This window comes from Bubalus kerabau, chromosome 2 (assembly GCF_029407905.1).
Source record: "Bubalus kerabau isolate K-KA32 ecotype Philippines breed swamp buffalo chromosome 2, PCC_UOA_SB_1v2, whole genome shotgun sequence".
NCBI classification, from domain to species: domain Eukaryota; kingdom Metazoa; phylum Chordata; class Mammalia; order Artiodactyla; family Bovidae; genus Bubalus; species Bubalus kerabau.
In genome coordinates, this window is record NC_073625.1 from 83,641,543 (window position 1) to 83,659,818 (window position 18,276).

The 18,276-nt window shown below is 34.6% G+C and overlaps 1 protein-coding gene across 2 annotated transcripts in view; it reads left to right on the top strand.

Annotated features, from left to right (window-relative positions):
- Positions 1–18,276, top strand: part of EPHA3 (EPH receptor A3) — a 412,248-nt gene that overhangs the window by 123,439 nt on the left and 270,533 nt on the right. For both annotated transcript variants that reach the window (XM_055567856.1, XM_055567857.1), the window contains exon 3: positions 3,329–3,989. In XM_055567856.1, the coding sequence (XP_055423831.1) occupies positions 3,329–3,989 (661 nt within the window). The remainder of the gene's footprint in view (positions 1–3,328; positions 3,990–18,276) is intronic.

The following is an 18,276-nucleotide window of genomic DNA, read 5'->3' on the forward strand; positions in this document are numbered from 1 at the left end:
TGATTTCTGTTGCTGCTGTTGCAAAACTGCTTTTTTAGGACTTTTATTTCCACTCTCTAGTCCTCAGCAATTTCCTAGGTGGCTCAGTGATAAAGAATCTGCCTACCAAGCAGCAGACGTGGGTTTGATCCCTGGATCCAGAAGATCCCCTGGAGGAGGAAATGGCCACCCACTCCAGTATTCTTACTTGAGAAGTCCCATGGACAGAGGAGTCTGGGTGGCTACATACAATCTATGGGGTCGCAAGAGGACAGGACTGAGCAACTAAACAAGTCCTCAGCAGACACTAGAGTCAGAGATCTGCTGTTTTTTTGCAAGTGGTCTGAGATGACAAGTCACCATCACTTACAGGCAATTTGGTTTTCATTACAAATTAATGAAGTGATAATTGCTCTCTGCAACCTTTTTATGCACAGAGCAGGCTGGTGCTGTTTGCATTATCTTCTTGCAATTTGTACCTCTGCATTCAAAGGCTTGTGATAGCTGGCCAAATTAGCATTCAAAGGAAAATATTAGACTACATTGATATCTCCATAATTAAAATCATATTTTACATCAAATTGTGAAAATCTTTACATGGTGTCATTTCTGTGTCATTTCTATTTGGTGTCTAACAAAATGCTGTCCAGAGCAGGAGAAAATTCCAACTGATTCATCAAATTACAAACTTATCTATTCTGATAAGAAAACTCTGACCTAAAATTTTTGAAGTCAGTTGGCTAATTTTTAAATAGGCCTTATCATCTAACGTTCTGTAAAATGCCCACAGAAAGCATTTATTCTCTGGAGTTTTTGTTAGCTCTATACTTTACAATGCCATCATAGAATCAATGTAATATTAATAGAAAAGATGCAACATAATAATACTATTTAACATTACAATTTTTTTTGAGCTTCAACTCAGTTCACAGGTTTTTAATTTTCTGATATTAAAGTTATACATTAATTTTGGTTTTGAATGTGACTTTATTTTTATAGGCACCTCAGTGTAAAATCCTCAGAAATGAGACTCTGATATATACTTTTTTCTTAAAAGCTCTCCATATAATATATTTATAGAGTGGTTGTTTGAAAATGATTAATTGGTGATTATTAAAAATACATTATGAGTATTTTCTTGTATATTATTCTAGGGTTTTCTAAAATAACAAAATGGGTTCCTTTGTTGGATGTTAGGCATGACAATAAAGACAAGCCAATTTTGTCTCCAGAAAATGAATGCTTCTCATATATTCCAGACCCTGAATGATCCAAGTTACTGAAATAAGTGGTGCTGTTTAATTATTTGCTTTTGGTTTGTTCTTAGATTGGTAGGAGAACTAAGGAGACTAAAGAGTTTTAAAACTGTGTTTCTCACATTGGTAGTGGGGCAGGGTGCAGCTTGGATTTGATAATTCAAACACTCTAATGTAAATAATTATTTTTTTGGCTAATGAGGTTCAAAGGCCAGATAAATGCCATATTTCTTTACTTTTGGTTATTGTGAATTTAAAAAAATAGCGTTTTTATCTTACTTTGTAACTAGAAGTTGTGGATTGGAATTCCTATGTGTATTTAATAAATATAAGTAGAAATACATTAAAATATTTTAAATGCCATTGATTTAGTTAAAATTTATTTAAAACTTCTTCCTTATGAAAATAAGTAACTCTTTTAATGGAGAAGATTTTAGAAACCCATTTATAATGGGCATCACAAGGATTTCATTTATTTATTTACAAAGTTAAAACATATTATCTAATATGAACTTCATTATTTCCTTGAGTTTACTAAATATATTATAAAAAACATAATTTTATGCATTGTATTCATCTTTTATTCCTAAAAAGTGAAGTTGTGTGAAGTTATAAAGGATATAAAGAGCTCTAAAATCTAACAAATGTATATGAAACAATGTTAAACTAATCTAATGATGTATCACTAATTAAATCTAAAACTGAAAAAGATATTTAATAAGTGTTATACGAAACAAAGTGTCTTAAGCACATTACGGTTATTGGGAGGCATTACAGAGAAATGAGCAAAGACCAGTGCTCTTTTTTTATACCATAACGAAAGAAGATCCAACATTTCTTTTGAAAACATAAAAAAGAGTTCACAGAGACAAGAAAAGTATGTGCATAAGTGAAACTTATAATTCTCTAATCTCAATTCAAACTTTTAGAAAAAAATAAATGTAAGTTGGGAATAGTTTTTGGAAAAGCACAAATGCCAAACTGAAGAGTTTGAAGTTCTTACATGAGTAACGGGAAGGCCATAGAAGATTAAAACTCTAATATGACATGGAAAACGATGTACTTTCCTAGCAGCAATAAGATAACTGGGCATGGTGTAAACAGAGTGTAGACACAGCTAGAAACAGATAGAATAATAGTTATAGAATCATAAATAACACAAACAATGTGATGCTAACTTGAAAGCTTCTCAAAACCTGTATAAGGATCAAAGAAGCAGTGCTTAACTTTTCTAAAAAGTCTTGAAACTTTTTGAGTGTATATACAATGAAAAAAAGTTTTATTACCATCATAGCCCAAACTGCTATAACAACAACTTAAGTAGCCGTGTATTTCTTGCATGTGGAAAATTTAACATGGATAAAAGACATTAAGAATTGAAACGTTCACTATACTTAAATCTTCGGTTCTACATGTATAACTATTTGTTGGATTTTGGGGAGATGGGAAGGAGACATGTTCATGTTTTTACTTCAGAAATTCAAAGTTCTCCATCATATATTTCTTGAAATGACCAAGTATGTTAGTAATGTCATGCATAAAGATACCTGGTAATGAAATAATTTAGATTCACTTTCTTTGTGATATACTGATTTTACCAAAGTCTGGCCCAAATTGGGGAAAGTTTAATAAAGAGAAATGCTAGGCAGTGGTATTTTTCTTTTTCTTTTAAAAGAGCAAACCAAAAAAAAAAAAAATCCCCTAAAATACAAGACAAAATAATTCTTATCATGTTATTAGAGATGACTGATTTGACATTTTTTATGCTAGGATGTTTGTCTAGGTCCAATCAATTTCTAAGCAACTTCTTCCTGAATATCACACAAACTCAAATAAAATTCAAATGTGTTCATCAAAATTTTGAATTATTTTGTGTCAAAGAACTCAGAGAACCTTGTAAATAATAAAAACTGCAAACAAGAATGTTACAGAATTGCTGCGCATCTTGATCTTTAATGAGCAACAGTGAAATTTCTGCTTGTTTTGTATTTCCTGTGATGCCATTAACACCTTCATCTTGTAGTCACAATTATTCATCATGCTTAATTCATTAATTCTGCCTTTCTTTTTTTCTTCTTCTTTCATTCTTCAAGTGGGAAGAGATCAGTGGTGTTGATGAACATTACACACCCATCCGGACTTACCAGGTGTGCAATGTCATGGATCATAGTCAAAATAATTGGCTGAGGACAAACTGGATCCCCAGGAACTCAGCTCAGAAGATCTATGTGGAGCTAAAGTTCACTCTCCGGGACTGCAATAGCATTCCATTGGTTTTGGGAACTTGCAAGGAGACTTTCAATCTGTACTACATGGAGTCTGATGATGATCATGGAGTCAAATTCCGAGAACATCAGTTTACAAAGATTGACACCATTGCAGCTGATGAAAGTTTCACGCAGATGGATCTTGGGGACCGTATTCTTAAACTCAACACTGAGGTTAGAGAAGTAGGTCCTGTCAACAAAAAGGGATTTTATTTGGCTTTTCAAGATGTTGGTGCTTGTGTTGCCTTAGTGTCTGTGAGAGTGTACTTCAAAAAGTGCCCGTTTACAGTGAAGAATCTGGCTATGTTTCCAGACACAGTACCCATGGATTCCCAATCTCTGGTGGAAGTTAGAGGTTCTTGTGTTAACAACTCTAAGGAGGAAGATCCTCCTAGGATGTACTGCAGTACAGAAGGTGAATGGCTTGTACCCATTGGCAAGTGCTCCTGCAATGCTGGCTATGAAGAAAGAGGTTTCATGTGTCAAGGTAAGAGTCCTTCTCTATTTTCCCTAGAGTGGTACTTCTTACTTGTGAGTTCATGGTAGAGTAATTGAAATAAATGAAACCAGCTCGAATTCACTTAGCAGCAAAATGTGACTCAAACTAAATAGAGACTACTTATAGATGAAATTTATCCCACTTGATGTGTTGATTCATAATTTTTGTACAAATATTAGCATATTTTATTATGTGGTGCTAGTCTACATACTACTAGACCAATTGAAAAGGGGGGGGGGATCGCTGTCTCTTTTACGTAGAGGGAAGAAATAGCATTGGAACTAAGCTAATCTGATTCTAACAGAATTAGATTCTCCACTGACTATTTATGGTTGTGCTCATCAATCTCATAGTAATATGTAATTCATTGCTATAAAATATATTAATAGTGTCTCTTCAGTGATCTGTGCATAAAATATGGATTTACTTATAAAACATTAGTGTTTTAATAAAAAATATTTTATTTAAAAATCCAGGGTTGATGCTTCAGTTTTGGTATACAGAGGAATAATTTAAATTATTTAAAATTTTGATCATGGTAAGTAAAATCAAATAAAAGATCATCTTTTCCACAAAAGATTATATTAGATGATAAATTCCACTTAATCCCAAAGTTTGTTATTTAGCATTAGCCAAGGTTTAGTGTTTAAGAACACACAAAAATTATCATTATAATTTTAAATGTTTCAGTACATGGGAGAATTTAAATATACAGTCTTTGGAATCTAGTCTGTTTTAATACCTTTTTGTTGCTGTTAACTTAATCAAAAGAATTGAGTGTGTATTCTACTTGTGGCCATTTAGTAAGTCTCAAGTCCATGTGAAAGAGATGAATCTACTTTATATATAAACTGACCTTTCTCAGAATCTGAACAGGACATAGCATTTTGCTTTTAACTATAGATAGTTTGGCACCCAACTCCCGTACTTTTGCCTGGAAAATCCCATGGACGGAGGAGCCTGGTGGGCTGCAGTCCATGGGGTTGCTAGAGTCGGACACGACTGAGCGACTTCACTTTCACTTTTCACTTTCATGCATTGAAGAAGGAAATGGCAACCCACTCCAGTGTTCTTGCCTGGAGAATCCCAAGGACAGGGGAGCATGGTAGGCTGCTGTCTATGGGGTCGCACAGAGTCGGACACGATGGAAGCAACTTAGAAGCAGCAGCAGCATAGATAGTTTATAGATTTTTTTTTAATGACAGGAAATGATACACCCTAGTCTGATACTTCTCCATGTTATTTAGATCCTTGGCAAGAGATATCAGAATACTGTTACTAAATATGGTTTTGAAAATTCTAAACTGGAAACAACATACTAGCTACTACTTGCTTAGAGAGAAGTCTCAGTAACCTTTATATTCCACTTTGAATTATATTTTATCACTGTGGTACTGTTTGTGTTATCTTTGTGGGATTTATTTTAAATAAAATAATAAAAGCTTAATCAGGGAGCCTCGAAGGAGCAAATGGCAACCCACTACAGTGTGCTTGCTGAGAAAATCCCATGGACAGAGGAGCCTCATGGGCTATGTTCCATGGGGTCACAAAGAGTTGGATGCAACTGAGTGACTGAGTACAGATGAGGAAAAATTTAAAAACTGACTGTTTCCTCCAGTTTGTTTTCTACTGACAGTCTCTGATATCCACACCAGGAAAGAAATAGACGTGTCTCTGTCTCAATATCATCAGTATGCGCCGAAATATCTCACACATTTTTTTCCATTGAGCAAGAGCCTAATAATTGTTTAGATTTTAAATAATTTTTATATGATGCTTTGTGTCTTATTTAAAAATATAATAGAAAAATGTGTCAGCCAGATAAATAGGATCACATAAAATGTTAATATAAATAAATAAAACATGCACATAATCAACCAATATTACATGCTGCCTTGAGACAAACTTTAGTAGAAGAATTCTTAAAAAGAAAGTGACATTAAATTGTATTCAGAAAGTTCAGAGTAGATTCAGAATTGCTTCTGTTTTTTAAACTTATTTTAATTTACCGAACCACTTCTTTTTTTTTTTTTCAGAATTTTTTTCCCTTTGTTTTAATTTTATTTTTGAACTTTACAATATTGTATTAGTTTTGAAAAACATCGAAATGAATCTGCCACAGGTATACCCGTGCTCCCCATCCTGAACCCTCCTCCCTCCTCCCTCCCCATACCCTCCCTCTGGGTCATCCCAGTGCACCAGCCCCAAGCATCCAGTATCGTGCGTCGAACCTGGACTGGCAACTCGTTTCATACATGATATTATACATGTTTCAATGCCATTCTCCCAAATCTCCCCACCCTCTCCCTCTCCCACAGAGTCCATAAGACTGTTCTATACATCAGTGTCTCTTTTGCTGTCTCATACACAGGGTTATTGTTACCATCTTTCTAAATTCCATATATATGCGTTAGTATACTGTATTGGTGTTTTTCCTTCTGGCTTACTTCACTCTGTATAATAGGTTCCAGTTTCATCCACCTCATTAGAACTGATTCAAATGTATTCTTTTTAATGGCTGAGTAATACTCCATTGTGTATATGTACCACCGCTTTCTTATCCATTCATCTGCTGATGGGCATCTAGGTTGCTTCCATGTCCTGGCTATTATAAACAGTGCTACGATGAACACTGGGGTAAACGTGTCTCTTTCCCTTCTGATTTCCTCAGTGTGTATGCCCAGCAGTGGGATTACTGGATCATAAGGCAGTTCTATTTCCAGTTTTTTAAGGAATCTCAACACTGTTCTCCATAGTGGCTGTACTAGTTTGCATTCCCACCAACAGTGTAAGAGGGTTCCCTTTTCTCCACACCCTCTCCAGGACTTATTGCCTGTAGACTTTTGGATTGCAGCCATTCTGCCTGGAGTGAAATGGTACCTCATACTGGTAACTTTTGTTACTCAATGATACTCTATGGCAAAATTACTCTTAGAGATAATATTTGTATCAAAGTTTTATTTCCTTGATTCTTATAGTTTATTATATTGAAAATATTAATAGCACCTCCTCGACATAGTGATGATATATTATCAGACTTTTACAACATTTAAAAATACTAATTGCAGCATTAGATGCATATGCATAATAGCAAATTATTCAAAGAAAAATATTCTGAATTAAGAACTAATTATAGTAGAATAATAGATAGAAAATAAAATGGGATATGATTGGAATTTACAAGTGTAATGACTTTTCAGTAACGTAACTTCAAGGTGCAGCTTGTTCTTAGGGTAATGTCTTACCAATTGCTTATGTTGCCAGGTGAATTTTAGTTCAGTTCAGTCCAGTTCAGTCACTCAGTTGTGTCCGACTCTTTGTGCCCTCATGGAATGCAGCACGCCAGGTCTCCCTGTCCTTCACCTACTCCTGGAGTGTACTCAAACTCATGTCCATTGAGTCGGTGATGCCATCCACCATCTCGTCCTCTGTCATCCCTTTCCCCAATGGGTCAGTTCTTCACATCAGATGGCCAAAGAATTGGAGTTTCAGCTTCAGCATCAATCCTTCCAATGAATATTCAGGACTGATTTCCTTTAGGATGGACTGGTTTGATCTCCTTGCTGTCCAAGGGACTCTCAAGAGTCTTCTCCAATACCACAGTTCAAAAGCATCAATTCTTCGGTGCTCAATTTTCTTTATAGTCTAACTCACATCCATACATGACTACTGGAAAAAACATAGCTTTGACTAGATGGATCTTTGTTGGCAAAGCAATGTCTCTGCTTTTTAATATGCTCTTTAGGTTGGTCATACCTTTTCTTCTAAGGAGCAAGCGCCTTTTAATTTCATGGCTGCAGTCACCATCTGCAGTGATTTTGGAGTCCCCAAAAATAAAGTCAGCCACTGTTTCCATTGTTTCCCCATCTATTTGCCATGAAATGATGGGAACAGATGCCATGATCTTAGTTTTCTGAATATTGAGTTTTCAGCCAACTTTTTCACTCTCCTCTTTCACTTTCATAAACAGGCTCTCTAGTTTTTCTTTGCTTTCTGCTATAAGGGTGGTGTCATCTGCATATCTGAGGTTATTGATATTTCTCCCGGCAATCTTGATTCCAGCTTGTGCTTTATCCAGCCCAGCATTTCTCATGATGTATTCTGCATATAAGTTAAATAAGCAGGGTGACAATATATAGCCTTGATGTACTCCTTTCCCTATTTGGCTTCCTCCTATTTCATAGTAAAAGTAATACTGTATATTCCAATTATTAGAGGATGTGTCAAGGTATTCTACTTCATGCTGATTTACATGTAGTGTTGAGTCTAAATCAACTGTATATTAGCAAATTTTTTAATATGTCAGTTTAAATGCATAGTCTACTATGTCTTAAATATCTAATACACAACCAATTAATTTACAGCCTGTAATATAATAGGCCAGCATGGCTTGAGGCTTGTAATTTTGCTTTTGTTGTCAGTGGTGGTGCTGGTGTTTGTTATGGTTTCCTTTTTTATTTTAAAAATCTGGTTGGTTTTTAAGCTTGGGAACTAGTCAGGATCGTTTGCTATGACTCACAAATCATTGTTTATCAACAGGGCTTCAATTCAGGCACACAAAGGAATGGTATTACTTAGATATAGATGAAAAGATAACTAAATACATTTCATGTATTTCATGAGCTTATTTTTTTTTGTTTTGTTTCATTTTACAGAAGGATGGAACAATACCTTGACATACATATGTGGCTAGATTTTAAACACCTCAGGGTAATTTTATAACACAGTGATCAGCAAACAGAGGTTTACAGTTTTCTAAAACAGAGGAAAATAAGAATCAGTCACTTTATTTCAAGAAATATTTAGAGAGAATCTACTTAATTATAGGAAGTATAGTAAGAAAGCAAAGAATTTTTTAAAATATGCATTAAGCCTTTATTGGATGTCAGAAACTGTGCTCATTTGCTAAGTTATGTCCATGAGTTATCTTATTTATCTCTCAAAATAGCCTATGAGTACATCCTATTATTAGCTCCATTTTTTAAATGAGGAAGTTAAAAAAAAAGTTTTGAAAGATTAAATATCTTGCCTTAGGTCCTTTAGGAATGTTGAACTTGAGATCTGAAGCCAGGCAGTCTGATTCTGAATGTGGCAGTTGAAACGTCAACCCACACTACTTTCCCATTTTTCAGTCCAATCGTGGCAGAGACCAGGAAACCCCACAAGGACACGTATTCTACTGAAGTTAGAGTATATTAAAGGATGAGTAGGACCATAGGCAACTGGCACAAAGTAACCAAGAATCTGTCAATATAAGGTCCATCTATTTCAGCTTATTTATCACAGCTCTCTGTTTCTAGATTTTTAGGAAAGAAGAATTATTAGACAAAATACCATGGGAAGACTAAGATTAGCTCAGGTGATATCTAACAAAATCAGGATAAACGAGTTGTCAAGCAACTTAGATATGCCAAAATGTATAGCAAATTTAATTCAATATCTCTAAAAATCTCTAAGTTCTAAATAATAATGTACCAGACAGTGAGAAAACGTAGATAAATAAGTCAGTGTACCTCCCTTCTCAGAGCTTACAATCTAATATGAAAGAGATAATAAATGAATAATTTTAATACAACACAGACCAATAAACCTTCTACTAGGTACAAACTTTCTTGACAAGGAAGCAGAAGGAGATTAATTTAGAGCATTTCAAAGTTAATCATGGAAGTTATTCATTAATCGTGAGAAGACTCTGCATTGAGTTTTGAACCCATCATTATTGTGCTTAGAAACTTTTGGTTAGGGAGAAAGGGAACTATCTTACCCAGCTTATGCATTCCAGAAGGAATGGTTTATAATTTGTTTATCAAGTTATTTTCTCAGAGATCCCAAATGTGTAGAAGTTCCATTAGTTTTTGTGTTCTGAGCTTATTCTATACAGAGGTCTTATAAAGGATCTAAATTTCATTAGTAGGTCATTTTCCGATGTTAGTAATGAAATACTCTAAATTATCTATTCCCCTCTAGCTAGATATTTGGGATAAAGTTCATTGAACTAAATGATTAAAATGAGACAATCTCTGATAGGAAAAATATTTTGTAGACAAAAAGCTCATCGATTTCAGAACTATAAGTAAAACCAAAGGTATCTTTAAGCAGGATCACAATTTTAGCCATATCATTATACTTGTCTTGTACTTGATACAAACTTTTATATAAATTCATGTTTCTGAATGAAGAAAAGTAGTAAAGTTATACTTTGTCTGTGGATTCAGTTATTAAATATATATGCCAAATCCTGCCAAGGATGCTAGAAAGAGAAAGATGAATATTATCATTGCCAAACTAGTTTGGTTTATAGTGCAAAAATGTGTGTATGTGTTTTAAAATATTTTGGTTTCTGCCTCTAAAAAAACATATTTTTAAGTGAATTATTAAACAGAGCTAAGTCAATAGTTTACACCTAAAAATAAGTTGTGTGTTGAGGGCAGTGTATTTGTATGGGAGGGGATGAGTGCGAGGAAAACAGAATTTTCTGTAATAAGATGCTTTATGTTGCTGGCTTTTTTTGCTAGGGAAGATTGAACACAGGAAACGTAAGAGTGGAAAATTATGAACCTTTCTATTTCACATACTGGTAAGAGGGAAAAAATAAGGGAAGACTGTAAGAAAGGTTAATAGATAAAGAATTAATCAGAAATTGCATAGCCAAATAAACTGAAAATACAAAAAAGAAAACTTTCAGGAGGGTTCAGTTCAGTCACTCAGTCGTGTCTGACTCTTTGCGACCCCATGAATTGCAGCACGCCTGGCCTCCCTGTCCATCACAGACTCCTGGAGTTCACTCAAACTCTTGTCCATTGAGTCGGTGATGCCATCCATCCAGCCATCTCATCCTCTGTTGTCCCCTTCTCCTCCTGCCCCCAATCCCTCCCAGCATCAGAGTCTTTTCCAATTAGTCAACTCTTTGCATGAGGTGGCCAAAGGATTGGAGTTTCAGCTTTAGCATCATTCCTTCCAAAGAACACCCAGGACTGACTTCCTTTAGGATGGACTGGTTGGATCTCCTTGCAGTTCAAGGGACTCTCAAGAGTCTTCTCCACCCAGTTCAAAAGCATCAATTCTTCAGCGTTCAGCTTTCTTCATAGTCCAACTCTCACATTCATACATGACTACTGGAAAAACCATAGCCTTGACTAGATGGACCTTTGTTGGCAAAGTAATGTCTCTGCTTTTGAATATGCTATCTAGGTTGGTCATAACTTTCCTTCCAAGGAGTAAGCATCTTTTAATTTCATGGCTGCAATCACCATCTGCAGTGATTTTGGAGCCCCAAAAAGTAAAGTCTGACACTGTTTCCCCATCTAATTCCCATGTGGAGAGTACTTATTAAGATGAATTTGGTAAAACAGAAATGCACATATAAATAACTACAAAAACTTAAACTAATGGTAACATAATTATTTAGTAAGGGAAGTAAGAAATGCATCCAATTTGGTTTTCTAGAAGTTTCTCTAATATGTCATTTTAAAATATGGTCTTTCTTTAAATGTTATCTCTCATAGTATGTGTTTTATTTTACCATGTGTTTGTGTGATTTACACCTTTTGGGGGCCATGTTCCTCAGATTTTGACAAACTTGCTTGATGTTGAGACTATGGTCAAATTACAGGTTGAGATGTTATTATAGGATGTTAATAAACCTCTTTTTAATAAGATAGCATTGAAAAATTTCAATTATAAACCTAAATCCTGTGCTATTTGCTTTCAGTTATTGACAGTCAGAGTTTACTTGGTTCATTTCATTTGGGAAATCCTTCATAGTTCTTACATCCCAGGATAGCACTTTTGTGTTTTGAAGATTGGAGGTGTGAGGAAATTTCACATTAATACCAAGGGAGCCTTGTGATCTTTACATATGTATTTTTACTCCTGGCAAATGAATTGTTTTATCTATTTTGATTTAGTTGGAGAGAAGAAATGAGAATGCTAATGTCTTTTTATTTAGTCAGTTAATTACATTTGAGCCAGAGACCCGGGAGTTACTATAAATATTCCTCCTACAAACTTTGTTTAGACTTAATGTACCAAATACCTTATTAATGTCACTGAAGAATCTGTTGCTCTGTGTTTTATCTGTGTAGGTTCATTGTGGAATGCTAACTTCATTCCTTGTTCTTGTACATTAGCAGCTGAGTAGAAAAGTGTGTTTGATGTGAAGTTTGAAGATTTGAATTCTTGATGATTTTCCATAATTATGTTTATTTAACCTACCAGCTCTTACTCTTTACTCATTTCTCTGTCTGTTCAGAAAGTCTCTTAAAGAAACAGTCACGCTTTCAGTAACAGAATGCTCGCTTTGACAGAGGTGCTAGAGAAAATCGAAAACCTCAGAGGTTTCTCAGCACCTCCTTAGTCTGTGTGCATCTTCCAGAAGTACAAGATGTTCATATGTTTTAATGAATTCAGAAGTATTTCTTTACAGTTGTTTTCAGACTGGAAGTGTCTTGAGGGGAGGGACTATATCATATCTGTTTAAAGGACGTTGTGCCTTCAGCCTAGCAGATTATAATTGAAGATGTTTTCAATTAGATAGGAACTAGATGAAGAATTATTCATTTCACTTAGAAATGACAGACTCACCCATTCAATAGTCTCTATCTAACCTTAAACATTAGAACTTAGAGATACCTTGAGGGAGAGAAACTGTCCAATGAATTTATATTTGTTGTTCAGTCACTCAGTCGTGTCCAACTCTTTGCGACCCCATGGACTGCATAATGTCAGGGTTCTCTGTCCTTCACCATTTCCCAGAGCTTGCTCAAACTCATGTCCACTGAATAGATGATGCCATCCAACCACCTCATCCTCTGTTGTCCCCTTCTCTTCTTGCCTTCTATCTTTCCCAGCATCAGGGTCTTTTCCAATGAGTTGGCTCTTTGCATCAGGTGCCCAGAGTATCGGAGCTTCAGCTTTAGCATCAGTCCTTCCAATGAATATTCAGGATTGATTTCCTTTAGGATTGACTGGCTTGATCTCCTTGCAGTCCAAGGGACTCTCAAGAGTCTTCTCCAACATCACAGGTCAAAAGCATCAATTCTTCAGTGCTTAGTATTTATCATTCTCTAATTGGTTGCCTACCTTCTTTTAATTAGAAGTTTTCTGAGGTGACTTCATTTTTAGTTCCATTAAACCTCTAGTCTGTTCAATCATAGGTGATATTCCCTGTATTCTTTTATAATATCATTAGCTTTCATTTTTATTCTTCTAAACACTCATGACCTTTGATTTTTCCCATCCAGTATTTGACTCAGTCTCCAATTTTCTTTAGCACAGGCTTTTCCCACTGATTTTTCAAAAGTGTCTTTGAATTTACATGTGGACATTTTTATATTGTATAACCAGAGGGACTTATAGATTTTTACTGATTTAAGAAAATACAGTTTAGGAAACAAGCAATTATAATAGTAAAATAAAATTGCTAAATTTCAAAAACATTAAACCTAAAATTTTTGCAAACTGTTTTATACCCTAATATTTATTGTATACAAGACTATCTTAGATAGTTGGTGAGGATATAATAATATCCTTGAGGAAATTATCTGAGTCAAAAATAAGTAATCAAGTGAGTCAAAATATTATTCAAACCAATTTACTTTATATAGAAAATAACTATATCTATTTGATTTATTTTAGGTATTTATGTTCACTTGAGAATCACACAAAGAGAAAAGAAAACAGTAGAGGAAACAGCATAAATTTTATGAAGTAAATGCCAAATATGCTTACATGAATTATCATGTGATATTACTAGAAACTTTCAATCCAAGCATGTCAACACACTATCTGAGCAGTAATTAAGTAAAAACTCTTTTCAAATCTGAAAATGAGAGGAAAAATAAGGGAGTGTATTTGATTTGTGACTTAAGTATTATAGTTCATTTTTAGTCTATATAAAAACAAACAGTATAAAGTTTAAACCATGAATTTGCATGTTTAAGATACTAGAAAGAAATGTGAAATCTTTGTTCTGTATACACTACAAATCAGATTATTTTGAGTAGTCAGAGACAATTTAATTGCAAACATATTAGGAGAGATATGACCATCATTAAATTTAGAGAGTAGAACAAAATCATATCCAATGATTTAAATACCTCATAATAAATAAGAATGTCAAGTGATCAGCAACAAATCAACATAAAAGACCTTAAAAGATCCAGACAGTTTTATAGATGTTAAAACTATCATGCAAGATTATAAATAAATAAGAATTAAATTTTAGTAAAATATAGATTTATCTTCAGTTATAGAAACTGCATTGTTCAAAGAGGGATAAATAGTAAGAATTTCTTCTTTTAATAAATATTTTACTACTCTTTATCCTAACCCAGAAGACCATTTTATAGGTCAGTATTAAGGTATTTTCCTGAGGTTCTGACCTAGTTTGCAGTTGTCTTACATGAAATAACTCTAGGGTATTTGCTTTTAGAATATAAAGTTCTTTTCTATCTTTCTTTTATTTTTAGCTATGGTAAGGTCTGTAACGGAGAAGGCAATGGCACCCCACTCCAGTACTTTTGCCTAGAAAATCCCATGGACGGAGGAGCCTGGTAGGCTGCAGTCCATGGGGTCGCTAGAGTCCGACATGACTGAGACTTCACTTTCACTTTTCACTTTCATGCATTGGAGAAGGAAATGGCAACCCACTCCAGTATTCTTGCCTGGAGAATCCCAGGGACGTGGAAGCCTGGTGGGCTGCCGTCTATGGGGTCGCACAGAGTCGGATACGACTGAAGTGACTTAGCAGCAGCAAGGTCTGTGAAATTTCAGATACTTTGTCTGGTCCAATGTTTTAAAGTGGGAAATAATAATTTGGGTCACCCCTATATGTCACATGTATAATCTTTGGGAGACACAAATAATTTGTTCATTGTGTAGCTTGTTTGAGAGTATGTCTGTGACAAATATGGATGAAGCTTCTCAGGATAGTATTCACTATGCGAATTTAAGACATGAAAAAAAAAATTCAGTTGCAGGAAGTAAAATAGCTCTGATTTTCCTTGAAATGGGTTATTTCTGTCACTGCATTTTCAGTCTCATTTCAAAGGAAGATCAGAATATTGCTCTGATACCACTTACAAAATATCTAATCAATGTAAACTCATCTGAAAAGAGATTCAAATTTTCCAAGAAAAAGCCATGTCTGTGAAAGGGGAAATATTGGTTATTTCAAATATATAAAATTTATAGTTATTTTGACTTCTTAATGAATATTACCTTGTCAAATAGATTGTGGATCTGTCATAGTAATTTACCATCAAGTCTAGTTGGACCCTGTAGGAAGTCTTAAATTTCATTTCTTTAACTTAGATTACTTTGGGGTTTATATAGACAGCCTTCCTTCCTTCTGATCTGCTGCATTCCAGTATGTAAAAAAAGTTTTTAAAGCTTAGATATTATATAATCTATTGCTTTTTAAAAGAATATTCGTCTTCAGTTTGTCAAACTTATACTTTTTCTTTCTAGCTGTTCAGATATTATCAAATCTTCCATATTTTAAAATTTGAGGAATGCAGTGTAACATTTTTACAGAATACATGGAAAGATTTTTAAAGGAGATTATTGATATTTCATTAACTTCTTCAATTTGTTTTATTGCTTTTAGTCAGCCTCTCCCAAAGGAAAGAAAATCAAACCCTATGCAAAATAAACTGAAAACTAGATCTTTTTCTCCACCTTGAGATTTTGCGAAATGCATCGGTAATCATTTCACAAAGATTGTTTTGCTAGTACAGATTCATTGAACAATTTCCATCCTCTTTTCTGTGATTTATCCCCCCATTTCTCTCTGTGTTTGGATAGTTTTGACAATCCCTTATTAGTTCCAGAGTAGAACTTACAAGAGCTAATAAGGGTTTACATTACAGCTCTGACAGCTGGCACTAAACTTCAATAGAGAGTAATTGTACAGAGAAGTATGAGTCTTGATAATATTTGATAAAAGTGCTTCCAAAGTCAGAGCCATTTGGAAAGAATCATACGACTGGAAAGACTGAATGTATACTCTGCTATTGTAAATTCTCATCTTCTAGGATGTAGGCAAAACATCCTGTTGGCAAATAACTCTAAAATCACTTATGGCCCCTTCTATGAGAGAATAGAATCTATGATAGTAATAGAACTATCCTAGAATAAAACTTTGATCATATTCTCATCTACTGCTGTCCCTGCAGTCCTCAGAAATGTGTAGCTATCGATTGTCTTTCAGAAACACAGTCGCAATGTGGACATTTAATCACAGATTTGTTGTGTGTGAGGAGACCCAGGGATCTCAAGGGAGCATCGAGATTATGAAACTCAAAATCATCATATGATTAGTTACAGATTTTTTTGTGTGATTTTTTAAAAATAATAAGAATGGCTTCTAATAGCTAAAGATCTTGAACGTGAAATATCCCTGAACTCTCTGTTCAGTGGTCAGTTACAAAGCCACAAGAGGTTAAAAGTGGATACTCTAATTGAGAACAGCTGCTATTTTTTGACATGAAGACTCACTTTCAACAAGAAAAGAGAAAGCATATGCTATGGAATGGGAGAATACTGATCTTGAATTAATGCATAAAGAACATGTAAAGGTTTGTGAAGCTCGGAAACAAACCTGTGTATATGAATGGTTGGGAATAAATAATTTTGCTTATCTGGTAGTTATTAAGGAAGAAAATCTGTATTTCAGAAATTAGGATCTATTTACTGTCTATATCATACTACTGTATTGAAGATATATGAAATATTTCAATCTGATTTAGCACATGTAATATTTCTCTGGCATACATTTATCAATGTGCTAAATCGGAAAGAAAGAGAATACAGTTCTTCCTTCCAAGTATCTTGGATTCTAAAAAGGTATATGAACTGAATTTATGTTAAAAGGGTGAAAGACAATATTTTTAAGGAAATAAAAGTGGAATAAGCATGAAAGACAAATAGTGTTTAAGGACCCATCAAAACATGCTGCAAAGATGTAATAAATGGAGAGATTTCAACCTTTATGGAGTTAGATATTGTTCCATCATTTATTCATTTTTGTCAACAAACATCTAATGAGTGCCTACTCTACCAAGTATTCACTGGAAATGTGGCTCTGAACCAACCAGAAAAATGTCCCTGCCTTCAAGGAACTTGGATTTTAGTGGAAATATGAAGAAATAAAATGCTGATACAGACTTTTTCAGCATAACACTCATATAATTTTAAAGCCTAGTCTGATATTCTCAACTCAGGCAATTTTGCAACATTTGTCAATGTCTGAAGACATTCTTGGTTGTCACAACTGGGGAAGGAGATTGCTATTGGCATCTGGTGCTTAGAGGCCAGAGGTGTTGCTGAATATCCTGTAATGCACAGAGCATCCTCTACAACAAAGAATTGCCTAGGCAAATCTCTTCAAGATTGAGAAAACCTGATCTAGAATAATCTCTCCTTTTACACAGCTATGAATTAAGGTTAAAATCTCAAATCATACATTAGCAGAGCCTAAATCGGAACCCAAGCTAAAGCATCTCACTCACAATTTTGCCTCAGGACTCATCCTTTCTGGGATTTACTTAGAAATATATGTAACTTTTGAAGGCATACAAAGTCATACTTACTACTTAGCTAATTCGAAAGTGACACTTATGCAAAAAAAAAAAATAAAATGAAATTTCTTTATCTGGGAGAAAAAAATAAAAATTTCAGGAAGAGTCACATGAAGGTGAATATTTAAAAACAGGAAATGAACATTACCTGCACAGAGCTAGAAAAAGTGACTAGGATGTGGTAGTGCAAGAACTAAGAATGTGAAGAAAGTAATAAAAGAGATATCAAGGAGAAAGCCTTTGGAGTTAGGGAATTTTCTCAAGCAAAGGGTTCAGACAGCTGCTATGGAGTTAGTTCTCTTTTAGGATACTCTGACATGCTGACATAAATTCAAATCTGACATTTGATTCCCTTTATCCTGTAATGTGATACTAATGCAAAGATGACAGGTAAATGTGGTTATATTACGGGATGTATTAATAATAACCTTGATAGAAAAAAGTTCCTATAGATCGAGTTCAGTGACTGTGCCTTTTTTGAAAATTAGAAGAACCCCCCAACATCAGATCTATTTTTTTTTTCCCGAAATAGCCACTTCTGTCCTTTGGCATGTAACTAAGCTCAACACTTCATTTAATTCCCCCAAAGGCCCATGGCCCTGGAGAAGTGGATGGCAACCCACTACAGTATTCTTGCCTGGAGCATTCCATGGACAGAGAAGCCTGGCAGGCTGCAGTCTGTGGGGTCACAAAGA